The sequence below is a fragment of the Plasmodium brasilianum genome, chromosome 7 (genome assembly GCF_023973825.1).
Source record: "Plasmodium brasilianum strain Bolivian I chromosome 7, whole genome shotgun sequence".
NCBI lineage: Eukaryota > Apicomplexa > Aconoidasida > Haemosporida > Plasmodiidae > Plasmodium > Plasmodium brasilianum.
The window spans coordinates 1600119-1619883 of NC_090120.1; the positions used below are offsets into that span (position 1 = coordinate 1600119).

At 27.6% G+C, this 19765-nt stretch overlaps 5 protein-coding genes across 5 annotated transcripts; 2 read left to right on the forward strand and 3 right to left on the reverse strand.

Moving 5' to 3' along the window:
• Positions 1-50: 50 nt before the first annotated feature.
• Positions 51-4729, reverse strand: MKS88_002058 (uncharacterized protein; the record flags this gene model as incomplete). Its single annotated transcript, XM_067215038.1, has 5 exons — positions 51-1895; positions 2086-2415; positions 2692-2823; positions 3820-3915; positions 4493-4729. The coding sequence occupies 5 exons, from the start codon at positions 4727-4729 to the stop codon at positions 51-53; spliced, it is 2640 nt and encodes an 879-aa protein (XP_067074355.1).
• A 1033-nt stretch (positions 4730-5762) lies between these two features.
• On the reverse strand, positions 5763-7434 carry MKS88_002059 (dynein light chain; the record flags this gene model as incomplete). The annotated part of the gene is made up of 5 exons (XM_067215039.1): positions 5763-5833; positions 6321-6398; positions 6767-6890; positions 7043-7084; positions 7411-7434. The coding sequence occupies 5 exons, from the start codon at positions 7432-7434 to the stop codon at positions 5763-5765; spliced, it is 339 nt and encodes a 112-aa protein (XP_067074356.1).
• A 3172-nt stretch (positions 7435-10606) lies between these two features.
• MKS88_002060 (RNA-binding protein) lies at positions 10607-12934 on the forward strand (the record flags this gene model as incomplete). Its single annotated transcript, XM_067215040.1, has 2 exons — positions 10607-10649; positions 11025-12934. 2 exons carry the CDS (start codon positions 10607-10609, stop codon positions 12932-12934), a joined length of 1953 nt encoding a protein of 650 aa, XP_067074357.1.
• Positions 12935-14080: 1146 nt separating this feature from the next.
• Positions 14081-15004, reverse strand: MKS88_002061 (serine/threonine protein phosphatase 4; the record flags this gene model as incomplete). The annotated part of the gene is made up of 1 exon (XM_067215041.1): positions 14081-15004. The coding sequence occupies one exon, from the start codon at positions 15002-15004 to the stop codon at positions 14081-14083; it is 924 nt and encodes a 307-aa protein (XP_067074358.1).
• A 2377-nt stretch (positions 15005-17381) lies between these two features.
• Positions 17382-18552, forward strand: MKS88_002062 (cytochrome c oxidase subunit 5B; the record flags this gene model as incomplete). The annotated part of the gene is made up of 2 exons (XM_067215042.1): positions 17382-17750; positions 18091-18552. The coding sequence occupies 2 exons, from the start codon at positions 17382-17384 to the stop codon at positions 18550-18552; spliced, it is 831 nt and encodes a 276-aa protein (XP_067074359.1).
• Positions 18553-19765: the final 1213 nt, after the last annotated feature.

A 19765-nucleotide genomic window follows, 5' to 3' on the forward strand; every position in this document is an offset into this window, starting at 1 on the left:
CCTCTTTTTATGCCTTTTTTTTGAACAGTTCAGAAGAAAGCGAACTTTTGTCATTTGTTCGTGCGCAATTTTTGACTAATTTTTTTGAGATTTTTTTTTTTCTTCTCCTCCAAATCAATCGTTGCAGAATGTCCTTTTTTGGAGTTTCTCTTTTCATCATGTGTATAACTATTTGCATCGTCTTTTATTTTGGAAATATCCCGACTTATAATGTTTTTTGCAATGACGTTGGGCATGTTTTTGTTTTCATTTCTTTTTTTTATTACATTATTTTTGTTTTCTAATTTAGGAGAATAAGGAATAGTTATGGACATATTTCTAGTGATACTTTTTTTTTGTTGAGGTAGTTTATTTCTTTTTCCTTCTGAGTTTTGAATTATGCTATTTTTTTTGTGAGTATAATTTTTTTTTGTGGTGCTATAATTCATTGTTTTCTTTTCACTGTCTATTTTATATTTATTTATTTTTTTTAATAGGATTCCAGTATATAGATCTCTATTGTTAGTATTTTCTAATTGCAATTTTACCTTTTTAACATGTTCACTAACAATTTTGTAAAAATCATAATACAATATTCTTTGCTGTAAAATTTTGTTTATATTTTCTTTATCATCGCTCAAATGAAGCTGGATATTTTTTTTGTTCTTTGAATTGAAATGATAACAATTGTCTTCATTGCACTGACTTCTCAGTGGAATGGATAAGTTCTGTGAGTAATCACTCTGATTCTTATCGAAATACATATATGTGTCCTTCTCCCCAGTAGATATATTTTCTTCTCTTGTACTATTCAAATTTCTATTTGTTTTATAACTCATATGTGTTGATTTGTTTTCATTTTCACTTAATTTTTGCCAGAAGATGCATATAGTTCTTCTATCATAACTTTGGGTTGTTGTATGGACAAACTTCAATATATTTAATAGCATCAAGCGTAGGGGAACCAAAAATTTATCACAGGTAGTTGAGTTATGGAATGATAATTCGTTTCTAGAAATATACTTTCTTATATATTCATATTTATCACTGTGTTGTTCCCATTCTTCACTGTCATTTGGAAGGAATCCTTTAGGTGAGTCCTCATCAGTCCTATCTACAATGAATCTATTCACACTAGCCTTGTTCTCATCACCCCCCTTTTTATCATCATAATTCTCTTCAACTACGCTCTTTTCAACCCTATTCTTATCACCCCAGTTCTCTTCATACCTGTTCCCTCTATCTCCTGTGTCCTTATCCCCTATCACATCCTGCTTGAACATAATTTTTAAATTGTCCAAAAGACGCAAAACCATTTGAATGATTATAGAAATGTCTTGGTAGAGCATAAAGCGGAAACTGTTCCTCTGTATTTTATGTATTGAGCTCATTATATTTTTTGTTTCTTCTTGTAATAAATAATTACATATTAGAAAAACGTTAGGATAGATATTCTGACCATCTACATAAAAACTCAAATTATTTAGGTAGTCCACTTGGGTATATTCATTATGTAGATTATAATTATATATATCACTTTTCATGTATATACTTTCCTCTTTTTTATCATTAAATATAATCAATTTTATTTTTTCTTTTTGATGAATATTTTCCTTTCCATCTCTTCTTTTTATAGAATTTGTGTAAAATGTATCTAGAAAGTCAAACAAGTTTTTATTTATATACAAGAAATAGTATGTAAGGAATGACGTATTAATGTTAAATTTCATATTATCAGGATAAACATAGAAACATTTTTCATCATTAAATACATTCGTTTGCTCTGCTCCTCTTTGTAAGATGTCATTTAGGTATTCACTATGCTTTTTGTATATTTCTTCTTCTCCTGAGTCTACTTTCTTTTTGTATACTTTTCCCTTTCCATATGAGATGAAGCGTTCCGACTCGTGTATTATCTACAATAAGAATGTAGCTGCACTTGTTTTTTCCATGCATTTTGAATGGCTAACAAACATATTAGAGAGTGAAAACAGATAAAGCATATGACAGATATGCACATGGGTGATACACATACACACATGTATGTATGTACACACATACGTATGTACATACGCACGCCCACTACTCTACAATGAATAGGTGTACCTTTTTCAGCCACTTATTCAGAGCTAGAAGTATGAACAAGTACATGTTGTCCTGAAAAGTTGACTCAGTTAATTCAAAATCTTCAATAATTGTACATAAAAATTGAGGCACGTTATTTACTATATTTCTCGCTTTAATTAAATACTTATTTATAATTAATATTTCTTTCAACGTTTGAGATTCCTTGAAAAAATAATTATCATTTACTATTCTTAACATATTTTTATAATCATCTTTGAATATATCGTTTCTTTCTTTTGCTTTGTCATTATTAACTTTGGCTGATGCTTTCAATTTTTCAAGAAATTTTTTTCTTTGTTCGTTTGCATTCTGTTAAAAGCGTAAAATGGAGGGGGGGGGGAGAGGTTTTATATGGTAGCAACACACATATATGCATAAAATAGAAAAACGTATTTGCGCCCACATAATAATATGAACACACTAGCACAAACAAAAATGTATTAACATATATATTTGCGTGTATGTGCGTTTGGGCGTATGTGCGTTTGGGCGTATGTGCGTATGTGCGTTTGGGCGTATATGCATATGTTTGCGTGTATGCATATGTTTGCGTGCATGAAGGTATAGCTACACGTTCTTTTGTACTAGGTAGTTATCGTTTTTAGATATGGTGGAATGCTTTTTAAAGAACAGATTTCGGTAGTGCCTGAGCCTATATAAGGCTAACGCATTGTAGGGTAAGTGAATTTTCAAGTTCGGGTCAATTTCAAAGATGTCCTGAAAAATCCAATGTGAAAAAGGGTAATTCAGAAGAGGATATATTATATGGGTTCAACATAATGTAATAAGGGAGAAATGTAAGTACGCGTGTACGTATGTGTACATGTGTGTGGGTGTATGTAAACATATAAACATTTAAACGTATGTGTACTTCACCATATATATGTATGTATGTATGTATGTATATATGTATGTATATATGTATGTATGTATGTATGTATATATATATATGTATGTATATATGTATATATATATATATGTATATATGTATGTATGTATGTATGTATATATATATATGTATATATATATATATGTATGTATGTATGTATATATGTATGTATGTATGTATATATATATATGTATGTATATATGTATATATATATATATGTATATATGTATGTATGTATGTATGTATTATATATATTGTATGTATATATGTATATATGTAATATATATGTATATGTAGTATGTATGTATGTATATATGTATATGTATGTATGTATGTATGTATATATGTATGTATGTATGTATATATATATATGTATGTATATATGTATATATATATATATGTATATATGTATGTATGTATGTATATATATATGTATGTAATATATGTATATATATATATATGTATATATATGTATATATGTATGTATATGTTATATGTATATATATATAGTATGTATGTATATATGTATGTATGTATGTATATATATATATGTATGTATATATGTATATATATATATGTATATATGTATGTATGTATATATATATATATGTATGTATGTATGTATGTATATATGTATGTATGTATGTATATATATATATGTATGTATATATGTATATATATATATATGTATATATGTATGTATGTATGTATATATATATATGTATGTATATATGTATATATATATATATGTATATATATGTATATATGTATGTATGTATGTACATTTATGCAGGTGCCATGTCCCCTGTGGAACTTCCCCCTACCCGTTGTTCATCCTTCTCCCCTTTAAATTTTAGGTTCGTTTTTGTGAGTTTTGTGGCTCTTTTTAAATTTTCCTTTATCTCTGATATATTTTTATCCTTACAAAAATGAAAGAATAAATTTTGACGATGAATTTGTATTTTGACGTAATTTTTGTATGATAAGTAGTGAAATATAATTTTGCCATTTTGAAGCTTTTTTTATGTGTTTAGGGATTCATATGAACTTAATTTATTTCGGTAGAGGAGGGGTGGGAAAAAAAAAAAATAAATAAAATAAAATAAGTAAAATAAAGTAAAATAAAATAAAATAAGTATAATAATGTAAAATAAGTATAATAAAGTAAAATAAGTAAAATAAAGTAAAATAAAATAAAATAAGTATAATAATGTAAAATAAGTAAAATAAAGTAAAATAAGTAAAATAAAGTAAAATAAGTAAAATAAAGTAAAAAAAGTAAAATAAAGTAAAATAAGTAAAATAAAGTAAAAAAAGTAAAATACGTAAAATAAAAAAACGAATGTGCCTCTTGTAAGCTAGCATACGACCGTACACCTTTAACAAACGTTTGTACATACCAACATACAAACATGTACGCAGGAGTATGTATACACGCATATGGTTATATAACCCCTAAAATGAAAGCATGACACGCTGTATTAGTTACGTTTTTACCTGCTCTCTTTGTTTCTCTTCATTATTTTTAAACTCGGTAAAATTATTATGAACGGAGTTGTAAATATTTTGTTTGTAGACACATATAATTTTATGTATTAACCTATTGTATTCATCTATTACATTTACAAATATGTCTAATATGTATTTTATATACTTATGTATAATTCTGTATTTGTTTAAAAAGCATATTAAGCTATAATCGATTATTTTTAAATGCTCATAAAGTTCATCCATTTTTTTGACTTTTGTATATTCTAAAAAGTGCCAAGCATGTAGTTATTTAATTGTATGCATATCCGCCTGTATGTCTGTTAATTTTTTTTTTTTTGTTTTGTTAAATTGGGTATATACATTTTTTCTTATTTCTTTATTCTTTTATTTTATTCTTTTATTTTATTCCTTTATGTTACTCCTTTATGTTACTCCTTTATGTTACTCCTTTATGTTACTCCTTTATGTTACTCCTTTATGTTACTCCTTTATGTTACTCCTTTATGTTACTCCTTTATGTTACTCCTTTATGTTACTCCTTTATGTTACTCCTCTATGTTACTCCTCTATGTTACTCCTCTATGTTACTCCTTTATGTTATTCCTTTATGTTATTCCTTTATTGTATTCTTTTATTTATGCTTTTATTTTTTTTTTTATGTTATTCTTTTACAATAGCATTTGGTCTCATTTCTGCTTATGGTATCTGTACATAAATAAGCTTTTCACAAAGCAGTAAAACAGAAATGTAAAAATTATAAAATCACTATGAGTAGGTTTTGTTGTTCTTATTTTCCAATTTTCTACATTAAAATTATTGTTTCTAATGTTTATCGCGTGTGCTGCAAAAATGTAAACACTTGCTTTAAGAGGGAAATTTTTTGGTGTGAAAAAGTTTAAAGTTACGCGTGTAATAATATAAGTACGTATATATGTGCGTATATATGTATGTATGCATGTATATATGCACGTATGTATATATGCACGTATGTATGTATGCATGTACGTATGCACGTATGTATGTATGCATGTACGTATGCACGTATGTATGTGCGTGTATATATTTATATATACACACATATGTGCACATAGACAGGTGTTATTTCAAAAAAAAAAAAAAAAAAAAAAAAAAATTAAAATGCAATATTAACATGATGTTATATATATACGTATATGTACATGCATACATACGTGTATATATGTATGCATGTATATGTATTAAATTCCTACGAACGCTGGGAAATTTCCCAGAATTACACTTTTGCTAAATAATATTTTCATGTTTTTATTGCATATATACAAAGAATACAGTCCAATGTTTCATTGCCCATCTGAACACTACAGAGGCCTACAAAATGAAAAGGAAAACAGGAATATATATAAAAATAAAAAAAAATAAAAAAAATTAAGAAATATGAAACGAAAAAGTAAAAAAGTTTTTAAAAAATAGACTTATAATTAAACGAAAAAAACAAATAAAATTTTCCCTTTTGTCAATTGTAAGTATGCATATGTGTATGCGTTGGCCCATAGAGATTAGCATTGGTAAGAGTGTTCACTAGGAAACCCTCGTTAGAATGCATAAACATGCATGTGCACGTGTCATATTATTTATTTTTTTCATTTTTCATTTTTCATTTTTCCTTATTCATGTTTCTCATTATTCATGTTTCTCATTATTCATGTTTCTCATTATTCATGTTTCTCATTATTCATGTTTCTCATTATTCATGTTTCTCATTATTCATGTTTCTCATTATTCATGTTTCTCATTATTATTCACTGTCTTATGCTCTTTTGTTGCTTATTTGTTTCCTTCGTCATGTAATACAAACCGTCTGAATTTTCGTCCCATAAGCAAACATTCGATGTTGTTAGAGGGGATCCGTTTTTCTCCATTAATATGCAGGTAGCTATTTTGTTAAAACGAAAAAAAAAAAAAAATAAAATAAAAATAAAAAAAAAAATAAAAATGTTTTGATGACCACATAATAGCTAGCTTTTTTTTTTTTTCTTTGACAATTTAACTTTACTAAAACAGGAAAATAAATTATTATATGCATATTAAGATGGTCTACTAGATCCATTAACTGTTTGTAAAATGCATACTTTATGATACAAAAGAATGATCGACTTTTATTATTTTGAAGCTTTGCAATTTTGGAGTTTTTCTCTGTAGCGTTTATGTACTATTTAATCTGGTGATAATGTTCCTTAATATACCACTATTATATATTTAACTAACTATCTAATTACATATTTATATAAAACAATTTGTTACCAACATATTTAAATGGCTTGTTTAATTTAGACAACTCCTTCAAGGTTGTGTCCAAAATTTGGGACACCCAGAAATTTGTTTTTTCTTCTTTGTAGTAAATTTTTTCGAGAAACTGCGAAATCGTCTTTAAAAAAAAAATCAAAAGGGTGAGTACACATGTGCGCATTTCGGAGAGAATTTCATAAAAGTTAACGTTTACAAATGCAAATAATTATGTAGACATGTCGACAGATGAAAACAGGTAGACACTGTTAAGTATTAAACAGGATAAATTACTTGTTTTCCTATTTCTTCCATCAGCTCAACATCAAACTCCTCCTGTATGAATGTATATTTTGTTCATTTATTTTTATATTTATATTTTCCTCAAAAAAGGAAAGAAGTAAAAAGGAGGGAAAAAATAGAAAAAAAAAAAAGTAAATGTAAAAGTAAATGTAAAAGTAAATGTAAAAGTAAATGTAAAAGTAAATGTAAAATTAAATATAGAAGTAAAATTGCAAGAACAAGGATAGAAAATGGTCGTATGCAAAGAAAACAAAACAATGTGTGTGAAGAAAAAAAAAAAAAAAAAAAAAATTATTCTTTTATTTAAAATGTGTAACCACTTTGGTTTTAAGTTATAACAGGATGTTACTAAAAATTACCTGAAACTTGTCTGTATCGTTCATTCTTGCAATCACAGTTTTATTTATATATGTTAAGAAAATTTTTTTAAAACAAAAATAACTTTCTTTATTACGGAAAATTAAGCTGCTGATTGATGTAACGAAGTTCGAAGCTGTTCTTGCTTGTGTTCCTATGTTTGTATTTTGTGTTTTCTATTTTATACTTTGTATTTTCTATTTCGTGTGTTCTATTTTTTATTATTTTATTTTACTACTTTATTATTTTACTATTTTATTATTTTACTACTTTATTCTTTTACTATTTTATTATTTTACTATTTTATTATTTTACTACTTTATTATTTTACTACTTTATTATTTTACTACTTTATTATTTTACTATTTTATTATTTTACTACTTTATTATTTTACTACTTTATTATTTTACTACTTTATTATTTTACTACTTTATTATTTTACTACTTTATTATTTTACTACTTTATTATTTTACTACTTTATTATTTTACTATTTTTTTTATTTTTTAAATTCTTCCAACCTCCACTTTCTCCTTTTTATCTCATTAATCAGTCTTTGCTAAAAATTATTTTTCTAATAATCGCAGAGTTCATTGGGCTTTTCGTTTATTATATAAAACATGTTATATATAAAAATGTCGAGAATCTGTAGTATGCTATATATGCACATATAATACGTGCGTATGAATATATACTGTGCACACATAAGAGTATATACATATATATATATATATATATATATGTACGTACGTCCAAAATCATTCCTTGCTTATTTTTCTCAGGAAACAATTTAATGAAAAAAAAAAAGAAAACATGTAATAAATAGTAATAGATAGAAATGAACAATAAGCTAATTTATTTTCCTACATATTGAGAATAGAAGAAAAATTAAAATTATTTTACATATATAGTATTTATATTGAGGGACTACTGATAAAACATTTGAAATGTTATAGCTGATGAGATTTTAAGCTGAAATGGTTTTTTACAAAGAATGATAAACATAGACAATCTTCTTCATAATTTAAAATGTAAAAAAAAGAAAAGGAAAAACGGAACAGCAGAAAAAGAAGGAAAATAAAGAAAAATTAAACAGACAAACAAAAAAACAGTCGTAACTTTATAACAGTAAGTTTCTCTTTAAGTTTAGGGTTCCTTTTACTTTTTTGTCGATTATTAATATGTATTCCTTCACTATATCGTTATTGAGGTTTTTCGAAAAAAAAAAAAAAATTTGATAAAAATGTGTATTATATATATATTTATATATATACATTTTCATAGTAGTTTGAAAACGTGTGTATTTTAATGAACTACGAATGAAACTAAACCAAAAGGATGAAAAATAAATTTTTTTTATATTTAATATCACATGTCTAATGTCCATTTAATATTAAAATAAAGTTCAAAAGGAAATAGCTTAAATGAAGCAGTATTATTTTATTTTATTTTATTTTATTTTTCGAATATGTTGCTTGGGTTATTTTGTATATTACTTTATGTGTGCCTCTAGAAACCCAGAATTTTGCAAATGAAAGATGGATTGTTTTGCTATCAAAATTGATAAAAAAAAAAAAGATAAAAAAGTAAAATGTATAATGAATAGTAAATGGTTAAATGTGAAAAGTGCAAAAAACGAAAGAAGAAAAAAAACTAGATTAACCAGATAGCAATTACACTAACGATCAAACAAAAGAAATTATCTCCAAAATTACACATTTAGCATAACATATTTAAGATGAAATTTTCTTTACATGCTATAAGTTTGCGTTTATTTCATACATCTCTTTTTGTTTGTATCTTCACTTCAAGAGGTCATTATTTCAAGTTATCATTTCATTTTTACAATTGTTTATGTGCAAGTGCTCCAAATCTATTTTAAAAAATTTCAAATATGCATGCATACATATACACACGCCTGTTTGCATACACTTGCGTTAACATGTTCATTTTAAATGTAAGAAAATAAAATAATAATAATATGATGACAATAAAATATTAGCTAGTTAATTGTTCATCTTTTTCTTTAAATATTATAATTGTAAATGTAATATATGTATCTTTTGTTTCATTTAAAAAAAAAAAAAAAAAAAATACTTCAATTTTGCTAATAAAATTGTGATATATTCATATATACATATATACGTATATATATATAATATATGTGTATGTGTATATGCGTATACTTATGTATTTTACCAAGGTTTATCATTCGAAGACGACTCTGTATGTATTTATTCACTTTTTATTTATGGTATGTATGTATGTATGTATGTATACTCTTTTTTTTTATGCTCTCAAAAAGGAAAGCAAATGTGCGCGGAAATATGCGCATGAATATGCGCGTGTGCCATTTTTTGTAGAACAAATTAGTTAAGTAAATCTCATATTAAACGTATGTACGTATATTACATTTCGTGTGCAGGGGGAACAAGCATGTGCTTGTATTTATATATATGTATGTGAACGTCAGTGAATATTCAATAATTAGCACGTGCTGATTTACAACAGTTTTGACTGTGTAGTAATTCTTTACGTTGAGTACTAACGGGTACATATTATGCGCATGTACATATATGTATGTTTTTATGTACGTGTATATACGTCTGTATGCATATATGTACGCATGTATGCACGTATGTTTGTATTTACGTATATTTTACCACAACCCTACGTACGCACATATTACGACCGCTTCTTCCCTCTTTAAATTTTTTATTCTCTTAAATTATCTTTAATCGTTTTGTTCATTAACAACCAATTTTTTTTATTTGAAAATTACGCAAAAGTATATATCACTTTGTTGGAATAAAAAAAAAAAAAAAAAAAAAAAAAAAAATTACGACGTAAAGTATTTATTATTACCATTTTTCATTTAACCTTGGGAATAAGCTAATGTAAGTACATTCTGTTTTGTATCTTTTTATTTTTTTTTTTTTACATCAATTCTTGTGAACATATTTGTACAAATTTTTCTTCCATATTTATAATAAATAATTTTCGCATTAAGACTTGCAAAGTAAAAATTACAAAAGCGGGAGTCAGACTTAAAAGAAGATTGAGAGCGAAATTAAGAAGAGCAAATATAAAGGGAAAAATAAAAAGAAAAGTAATATCAAAAGCAAAAGATAAAGCAAACGCGAAAGCAGCATATCAGTTGTAACAAAGCGGAATTAAAATCTTATTATTGAAAAAAAAATGTCTACTATCAGATGGGTAGATCTTCTGTCAAGCGAGTCAAGTAAAGAAAAAAAAAAAAAAAAAAAAAAAAGAGAAAGAAAGAAAGAAATCATACCTTCTTATGGATGCATTTTTTTCTTTTTGGATAGTATATAATTAAAACTGCTTATGTTGTTTAATCATAGTTTAATTTTTTTTTTTTTTTCCCCACTTCTCCTTACCCGTGTCTTACGAAGATGTTGATACAATCTTTAATTTTTAATCTACAAAATGAAATGCAGTTGTTCAATGTTTGTAAACACTTTTAACTATTATTATTCCCTTTTAAATTATACATACGTATTAACTTATTCGTTTTATTTTCCTTTTTTTATGTACTGTTCATAATTTTTTTTTTTTTTTTTTTTATACTATTGGTCAGACTTTTCTCACTCAGTCACCAACAACGACGAAATTAATGAAAAATTGAAAAAAAAGAAATTTCTCTACAACAAAGAAAATGACTTGAATAGCAGTTTTTTAAATTCATACAATGCAGATCTAGACAATAGTAATATAGGAATAAATTTAAAAATAAAAAACATGTGCATTGCAGATAAAAAGGACAAAATGGTAGACGCTTCTTCTGACGGTGCAAAGGTTATGATGAATAAGGATAGTACTAGGGAGTCTTATAATAACGAAAAGGAAATTGTACACTGTGGATTGAAAAAAGAAGAACATGTTAGCAAGGATGAACGAGGATTATTACATAAAAGTGAGTGTGTGAAGGGGGAAAATTGCTACACTGGTATTAACATGCAAGGTGAAGCGGAAGGTGTGCATGGTCAGAATGGAGTAAGTAATGTGAATGGAGTGAGTAATGTTAATATGGTATATAATGTGAAAAATGTATATGATGATAATAATACTGAGGCAAAAGTAGACATAGGGGAGGATGGGGTGAGAAAAGCAGGGATAGTTACGCAAAATGGTCAAACTAGTGAGGTTGATCATATTAGCGATACAGGTCAGATACGTGCGGCTAATCTAGCTAGCAAAGGAAGTGAACATAAAGGGGGGAAAATAAGGGAAGAGAAGGAGAAGGAGGAAAAGGAGGAGAGGAAAACGGAAAAAAAAAAAATTGTCCTTTCAAGGTACAATAAAAATTCTGGTAATTTACTCAAAATTGAAAGTAATAGTAATGTAAATGATAGTAGAAATAAAATAGGGAAAAAAAAAAAAAAAAAAAAAAGTCCGTCAAATACGACCAATACTACCAATATGGTCAATAAGGCCAATGTGACCAATGCGACCAGTGCGACCAATGCGAACAATGCGACCAATGCGATCAATATGCCCAGTTCGTCCCTTTTAGCCAATTTCCCCAACTCACCCAATTCAGCCGCTTTTCCTAAATCCCATAAGAAGAATAAAAAAATTGTGAATGTGCAGATGGATAAAAAGGAATTAAAAAATTCTTTTTTTTCCAAATATATTGTAAACAAAAAAGAAGAAAACAAAATTAAAAATAAAATTATAAAGGAGAGCAAAGATCAGCAAATAATAAACTTACCTTCTAATTCAAAAACTGAAAAGGAAAATAAAAAATTATCAACAGTTAATGGAAAAATGTGTAATTTGTTAAGTAAGACCTCTTGTGAAAAGACATGTACAACAGCTAATGGTAAGAAGAGAAAAGACAGAAATGTAAATACCGAAAACAGTATTTCGAAGTTTAACTGCACATTATCTCATGATATAACCCTGGACGATAATAACATCCCAATGAACCCGTCCAAGAAAGTAAAAAACAAGTTGAAGCAACAAATGAGTCAAAATATACCTAAAGAGGAAGGTACATACACGAATGGAATGAACAGAATAAACTTTTATGATGATAATGTATATAATAAAGAAAACAAAAAAAATTTAACAGAGTTACACATAAACAATTATGCTCAAGTTGTAAAAGAACAAGAGGACATAAACTCTACTTTATTAAATATGCAAGGTGCCAACAATTTCTTATATTCTCACAAAAAAAATATGAACAACAATATTAATTTAGAGAAGTTTAATAATTTCAGTAATAATTTTATTAACTATTTAGGTGATATAAGAAACCATGCCAGTGAACCTTTGCACTGTGTAAATAGTAACAGAGTCAATAGTCGCTTAAAAGAAATAGCTGTAGGTAAATCGACAAAGGAATATAAGAACTATGTGAAGCGTGTGAAATATGAAGAAAGAATGGCTGATGATCCATGTACTCCTAACGCATATGAAAACATAACGAATGCGAAATTTCAAGCAAAGTATAACCTATGGAGGAAGAAGTTGCATAAGTTTGACACCATCAACTGAGCGGTCCTGCGAGGGGGCGCACGAACGGGGGTATGCTTGTATATAAGTATATGCGAACACATGAATATATGTATGTATGTATGTATGTATGTATGTGAATGCGTACCTACGCGCTTCCCACATGTTTGCCTTGTCAGCACAAAGTTTTTGCGCGATTATGATTGAAAAAAAAGGAAATATTTTATGAGGTATGGGAGAAATAAATCTGTTACTAAAATGTTCGGATGCGTTTTTACAATAAGTTAAATGTAAATACGCTGCAGAGGAAAATACAGTCCTAAGTGAATTTCTCATGTGCACATTTATATAATGGTATATGCAGCGGTACGTATAATGACACATACAGGGACATATACAATGGTATATCTAATAGCATTTGCTTCTTTTCTTTCCCCCTTACGCACATATTGACTCCCCTTTATTTCTGCATACATTCATTCAAGCATTGTAAGTTTTACTAATACTTCCTATTTTTTCCAACGTCCTTGGTTAATTAAATTATCCCTATGTTAATTACTTGAAAAAAGTCTTTCACGTTTAAAAATGAATTTCCTTTTTTTTTTTTTTTTTTTTCTTCCATCCCTACCCCCTTTGCATTTTTTTGTTTATGTTTTATTTAATGAGCCTTTGTAACAATATGCAAAATGAATTTTTACTTTTTAAATTGTAAAAATATAATAACGAGAAAAAAAAAAAAAAAAAAAAGAATGAAAGAAAGAACGAATGAATGAATGAAAATAATATTAGCTAAAGTTTACGCAAATTTTATTTTCAAATTGCTATCATTTATGAGCTTTGCTTTTAAAAGGTGTGGAAATAAGACAAAAAAAAAAAAAAAAAAAAAAAAAAATACAAAACTGTATGACTACAAAATATGAAATAACAAAATCATAAAATTCTGCGTTATGAAATTATAAAAAGAAGCAGTGCCCAATAGTGTGGCAGTGACTGAATTGGCATTTCAAAAAAAAAAAATATAGATATATAAAAATATAGATATAAAAAAATATAGATATATAAAAATATAGATATATATAAATATAAAAATGAACACACGAGCGCACATATGCATGTATGCACGTATGCCCATATGCCCGTGTACATACACATGCTGGACTGTTCACGCGTGGTGCCTCCTCCACCCCTTCAGGAGAAGTATATAGGTGGCTGCTTCTTAACAAATTCGTTTGCAGCGTTTTCAATAGTGGATGGACCGAAACATTTAAACTGAAAGGATGAGTTTTCATCAATTTCCATTATGCTAGCTATATTTCCACATCGATAGCAATAATTTGGAGCTGACCATATAGTGATTAACTTTTTATCAAACCACCATTTGTATCCTTCCATAACAAGTTGGTGTGCTCTAGCAATAATTTCAATATTATTAACATAACAGAATTTCTGTACAATGTCAGGTCCAAATAAATGTCCTGCACCTCTTGGACTTTTATCCCATCCATTTTTATCAGATGGATCTGACCACATAATATCACATAAAGAACCATATCTTGGAATTTCTTGAAATCTTTTTATTTCTCTTAATTCATCAATTTTATTAAAAGATGGTGATAATCCTCCATGTATACAAAAATAATTATTTTCAATTAAAGCACCGACTGAAAGATAATCAAAAACATCGGTACAGTATTTCCATACATTAACTGAACCATATTTTTTTATGCATTCATCATAAAAACCGTACACTTCAGTAATTTGTCTACTCTCATGATTTCCTCTTATTAAAGTTATTTGGTCAGGATACCTTAACTTTAATGCTAATAATAATAAAAATGTTTCTATGCTATATTTACCTCTATCTACGTAGTCACCTAAAAATATATAATTAATATATGGTAATTCATTACCTATGTTAAAGAGTTCAGTTAAATCATGAAACTGGCCATGTATATCTCCGCATATGATTACTGGTATATTTACATTTCTAATATTTTCTTCCTTTATTAGTAGCACCTTTGCCGCGTTACATAATCGCTTTACTTCTTTTTCTTCCAGTAATTGACATTTCTTTAAAATGTATATTTGTTTTTCAAGATAAGTGGAGTTCATTATTTCCCTCTTCACTAAAGGGGGGAGCGTGGTATGGGCATGTGTACAGGTGTGCATGTAGGATTACGTAAAGCTATACATATATGCGTACTTGTAGGTGCACGTATATATGAGTACGTGTAGGAGTACATATATATGCGTACGTGTAGGAGTACATATATGTGTATGTATACTATGGGGGGCGGGCGAAAAAAAGCCCCTTCAGGGCTGCGCTGTGTACGTGCAATCAGTTTCGATTACTATGGAGGGGTGTGTCTTGTAGGTCCATATTCTCAAACGAATAAAATAAGCACATGAATTTGTAATTGCTATTATTATTTATTTACTATTTGTTATTTATTAGTTATTACTATAATTTCCTTTCTTTCCTTTTCTTACGTTTCCTCTTCTTTTTTTATTTTTTATATTTTTTTTTATCGTTTGTCTAAAATAAACGCCTGTGTACCCAGTTGTACTCTCATCAATATTATTTAATAAAACAAATAAAAATTTTGAAAGCAAGGATAGCTGTCTCGTATATATATAAACGAAGGTGATTCAAAAAAAAAAAAAAAAAAAAAGTTCAAATTTGTTGACTCCACAAAAGTTTTTCCTTGGTACATCATATGCTTTGGTTTTAATTCGTCCACAAAAAAAAAAAAGGGGGATGAACGAAAAACGAAAAAGTAAGTGAAAAATGTAGAAGAAAAGAAGATTCGATAAAGGTATGTGTGACAAAAGATAAGCTGAATAGCAAATATAGCGGCAATATGCCATATATAAAATAAAGCAACTTGATCGAAAAATGAGTAAATAAAAATATGCAGCAAATAGGATGAGCGAAATGGTTCAATGTGTTTATAAATGAAACAAAAAAATCTCAGTTCTAAGCAGTAACTTAACCAAAAAAGTAAAAGGCCAAAAAAATAGGTGTTCACTGCTTTGTATTTTTTTTTTTTTTTTTTTTTTTCTAAATTTAAAATATAATTCGCTATTTCTTCACATGTGCTTATAAAACAAATCGTTTACACTAGTCTCCCTAAAAATTCGTTTTCATATTTTCTGTTACAAAAAAAAAAAAAAAAAAAAAAAAAAGGGAAAAACATATGAACAATACGGCTATAACTTATACAGTCAGACGAAGCAAAAGGATTAAGAGCTCAAGAAAGTTGTCCCTGACTATAGTGCTACTCTCATTTGTCGAAGTGAATGTGAATGAGTAAATGTAAACAGTGAATGGTAAATAATGAACGGTAAAAAGGATGCGCAATTTTTTCAAATTTTTCTTCAGTTGTTTTCACCATTTGTCGCCACGCATATTTTGATAAAAACGATTAGTGCCATCATAATATATTATTATCTTACACATTCTTCAAAAAATTCTAAATGTTAACGTTTACCACATGCTTTTATGTTAATGCGCGCAAATGAGAATACGCTTATTTGAATGCGTAAGAAACATGAAGGAAATGTATATGCTCTAAGATCTTGTATGCATTACATATATATATATATATATATATATATATATATATTTTTTTTTTTTTTTTTTTTTTTTTTGTTTTAACTATAAAGTTGAAAGTAGCGCAAATTATTCGCGCAGAGTACATCACTGTGTTGTTGCATTTTTACGAGTTTTTTCTTTTTTTATTTTTTCCATTTTTCCTTTTTCCTTTTTCCTTTTTCCTTTTTCCATTTTTCCTTTTTCCATTTTTCCTTTTTCCATTTTTCCTTTTTCCATTTTTCCTTTTTCCATTTTTCCTTTTTCCTTTTTCCATTTTTCCTTTTTCCTTTTTCCTTTTTTATTTTTTCCATTTTTCCATTTTTCCTTTTTCCTTTTTTTCGTGAAAGCATTTTCGCCCAATTAAATGTACATTCCTTTTGAAACTTTTTTGATATGAATTCTTCTTTAGTGTTATTTATTTAATAAATTTTTTTTTTTTATTTTTGTGCAACACACACGAACTATACCCTTTCATTTTACGCACTGTTAAAATGTTTTTCTTGTTGGGAAATATTCGAAAATTAAAAACGCATTATAAAATTTGTCACTGGAAATAACTTAAAAAAAAAAAAAAAGATAAAAAAATACTATATATAATGATCATATAACCTTTTCCTTCGATTATAAGATTATATTATAGTACCCATATTGTATAAAAGAAGATCATTTTTGCTAGTAACGGGTATCACTTTAAATACCTGCATTAGTGGGTTTTTAATACTTGCCCAGTTATTGTATCTTTGCATATGCTCTATATTAGTAGGGGCATTCCCTTTTCTTACAAAGATACAACTTGAAGCAGAAAGATGCACATGTGAACATGTCCACATGTACACTTGATAATTTTATTGTTTTTTTATTTTTTGTTTATCTTGAATTCGTGGTTAAACTAAAATGATATGGAGTAACACAATAAAAAAATTTTTACGAAAGAATGTTGACCATTTAGGGAGAAGAAATTTTTTTATTTTATGTGATAAGCTCAGGTACAATAAGTTATATAAAAAGGAATACACTGGATTGGTAAATAATGTGCAGAAGAGGACGTACCTACATTTCGCTCGTACCCTACCAGAAGACTATGAACTACCACTGGATACATTTCCCGATAATATAAATGAAATTTTAAAAAAAGATAAAAAATCACTTGACTTTATTCAAAGTTATTGGTACTGGAAAATAAGAAGTGAGAGCAATTTGCTTAACTACGAAAAATTAATTAAAAAATCGTACAAACAGCTGGCCGTTGACATGGGCATGCAGGTTATTTTGCATACACAAATATGTGCACAAATGTATTATATATATGTATACATATGTATACATATGTATATATATGCATACATATGCGTACATTTACACATACTTACACGCATACTTACGCATGTTTGAGTTTTTTCCTTGTTCAAAGTTATAATTTTCTGTCTGAGCAATCTACGTTGTACACGAATGTCCACCTTGCCATAAATGTGTCTGTGCATGTACATTCATGCGGATGCTTGTTCCTCCAGTATTTACCTGAACAGTTCATTTTTTTTTTTTTTATTTATTATTATTTTTTTTTTTATATATTTTCTATTTATCTTTTTTTTCCCTTTTACAGATTGCGAATCCCGACAACGAGCACATGTTAGCGTTACTCGAGTTTTATGAATACCTTAAATCATCGCCATTTGTTGGTCCATTTGGTACCATTGAAAACCCCGTTTTAGTGCCGAGTGTGCACACAGAAAGAGTAGTTTGTTGTACAGGTGGAACTGGAGAAAATGAGCACGTCCCATTATTTTTTCGATGCAGAGAAGGTTTTTTATATCGATGTGGAGAATGCGACCAAATTTTTATGCACGTGCGTGTGTTATATTCATTGACAGATGGAAATGATCCATTTCCTAATGACCCTGATGTAGATGATGTTTTTGATTTAAACTTAATTGAAGAGAATATGAGTTTATATAATGATGATCAGTACGTTCGATGGCCTACAGGAAATGTAACCTATAGGCAAATGTTTCTACAAGGGAAGTGGGGAAATGAAAAGCCAAAAAGCATTTCTTCTTTAAATTAGCACAAATAAATGAGGAGGTGAAGTCTTTTTGAAATGGACCATTGAGGCATTAGTGCCCTTGCATATTATGTGCACAGTTAAGTGCAAATACATGTATAGATATATATGTATGTATACATATGTATGTATATGTATATATATATATATATATAATAGATAGATATACGTGTGTATTTTTTTTCATATACACGCACATGTATACATACGTGTATGTACTCGTATGTACCCATGTGTACATGTTTTTGTGCGTACCCGTTTTTATCCCCCCCCCCTTTTTTTGTGATATGCACAGAAATACCGCAATATTCTTTCACGTCCCACAAAAAATTATGCTTAAATAATTTCCTTGCTTGTACAGAACATAACTAAAACATATTATGGAAAAAAAAAAAAAAATAAAATAAAGCAAAAACAGCATAAAACAAAGCAAAATGAATGTTCGCTTTTAGGTTGAAAATAATTTTTTTATCTGCACATAAAATATTTGCATTTTATTTTAAAATAACAGTTTTTCATATTTTTATTGGACATCGTTTAATGTTATTTTGTATATAATATATGTATATATAAATTGCAGCAAATTAGTGGAATATTAGAGGAAAATTAAGAAAAAAAAAAAAAAAATTTCAAAGGTAAGCATAAAACAATTGGAGGTAAATTAAACATTTATCGAAATAAGGGGAAGACAAAAAAAGAATGCGAGGAGTTAATTCAGTATATAAAGGCGTTATATGCATACCCGTGAATGCCGCTCTTTTATACATATATACATGCATAATATATATAATATATAATATATATATATATTATATATATATATATATATATATATATATATGAACGTACACACGTATGCATGTACGTATTAATGTTAAAATTGAGAATGCACTAATATCAACTCAAAGGAACAGCTTATAAATTGCGCTGAAATGAAGGAGTGAATGACATACGTTAATTGAAAGTAGATTTAATTAAATTAACTATAAATAGCAAGATGTTTAATTAGCAAATTGGACACATCTTACATATGAGGGGGTGATAATATCACATATTTAAAAGGTGCGCGCTCATGCATATATGTACATGTGCATGCATATATATATACACATAAACAATACACGTATATTTACACGCCATCATATGAAGGTGTAACATATAATACAAAATTATCGTGCATGCATGTACACATTAAAACAAATTAAAACATTTTGCT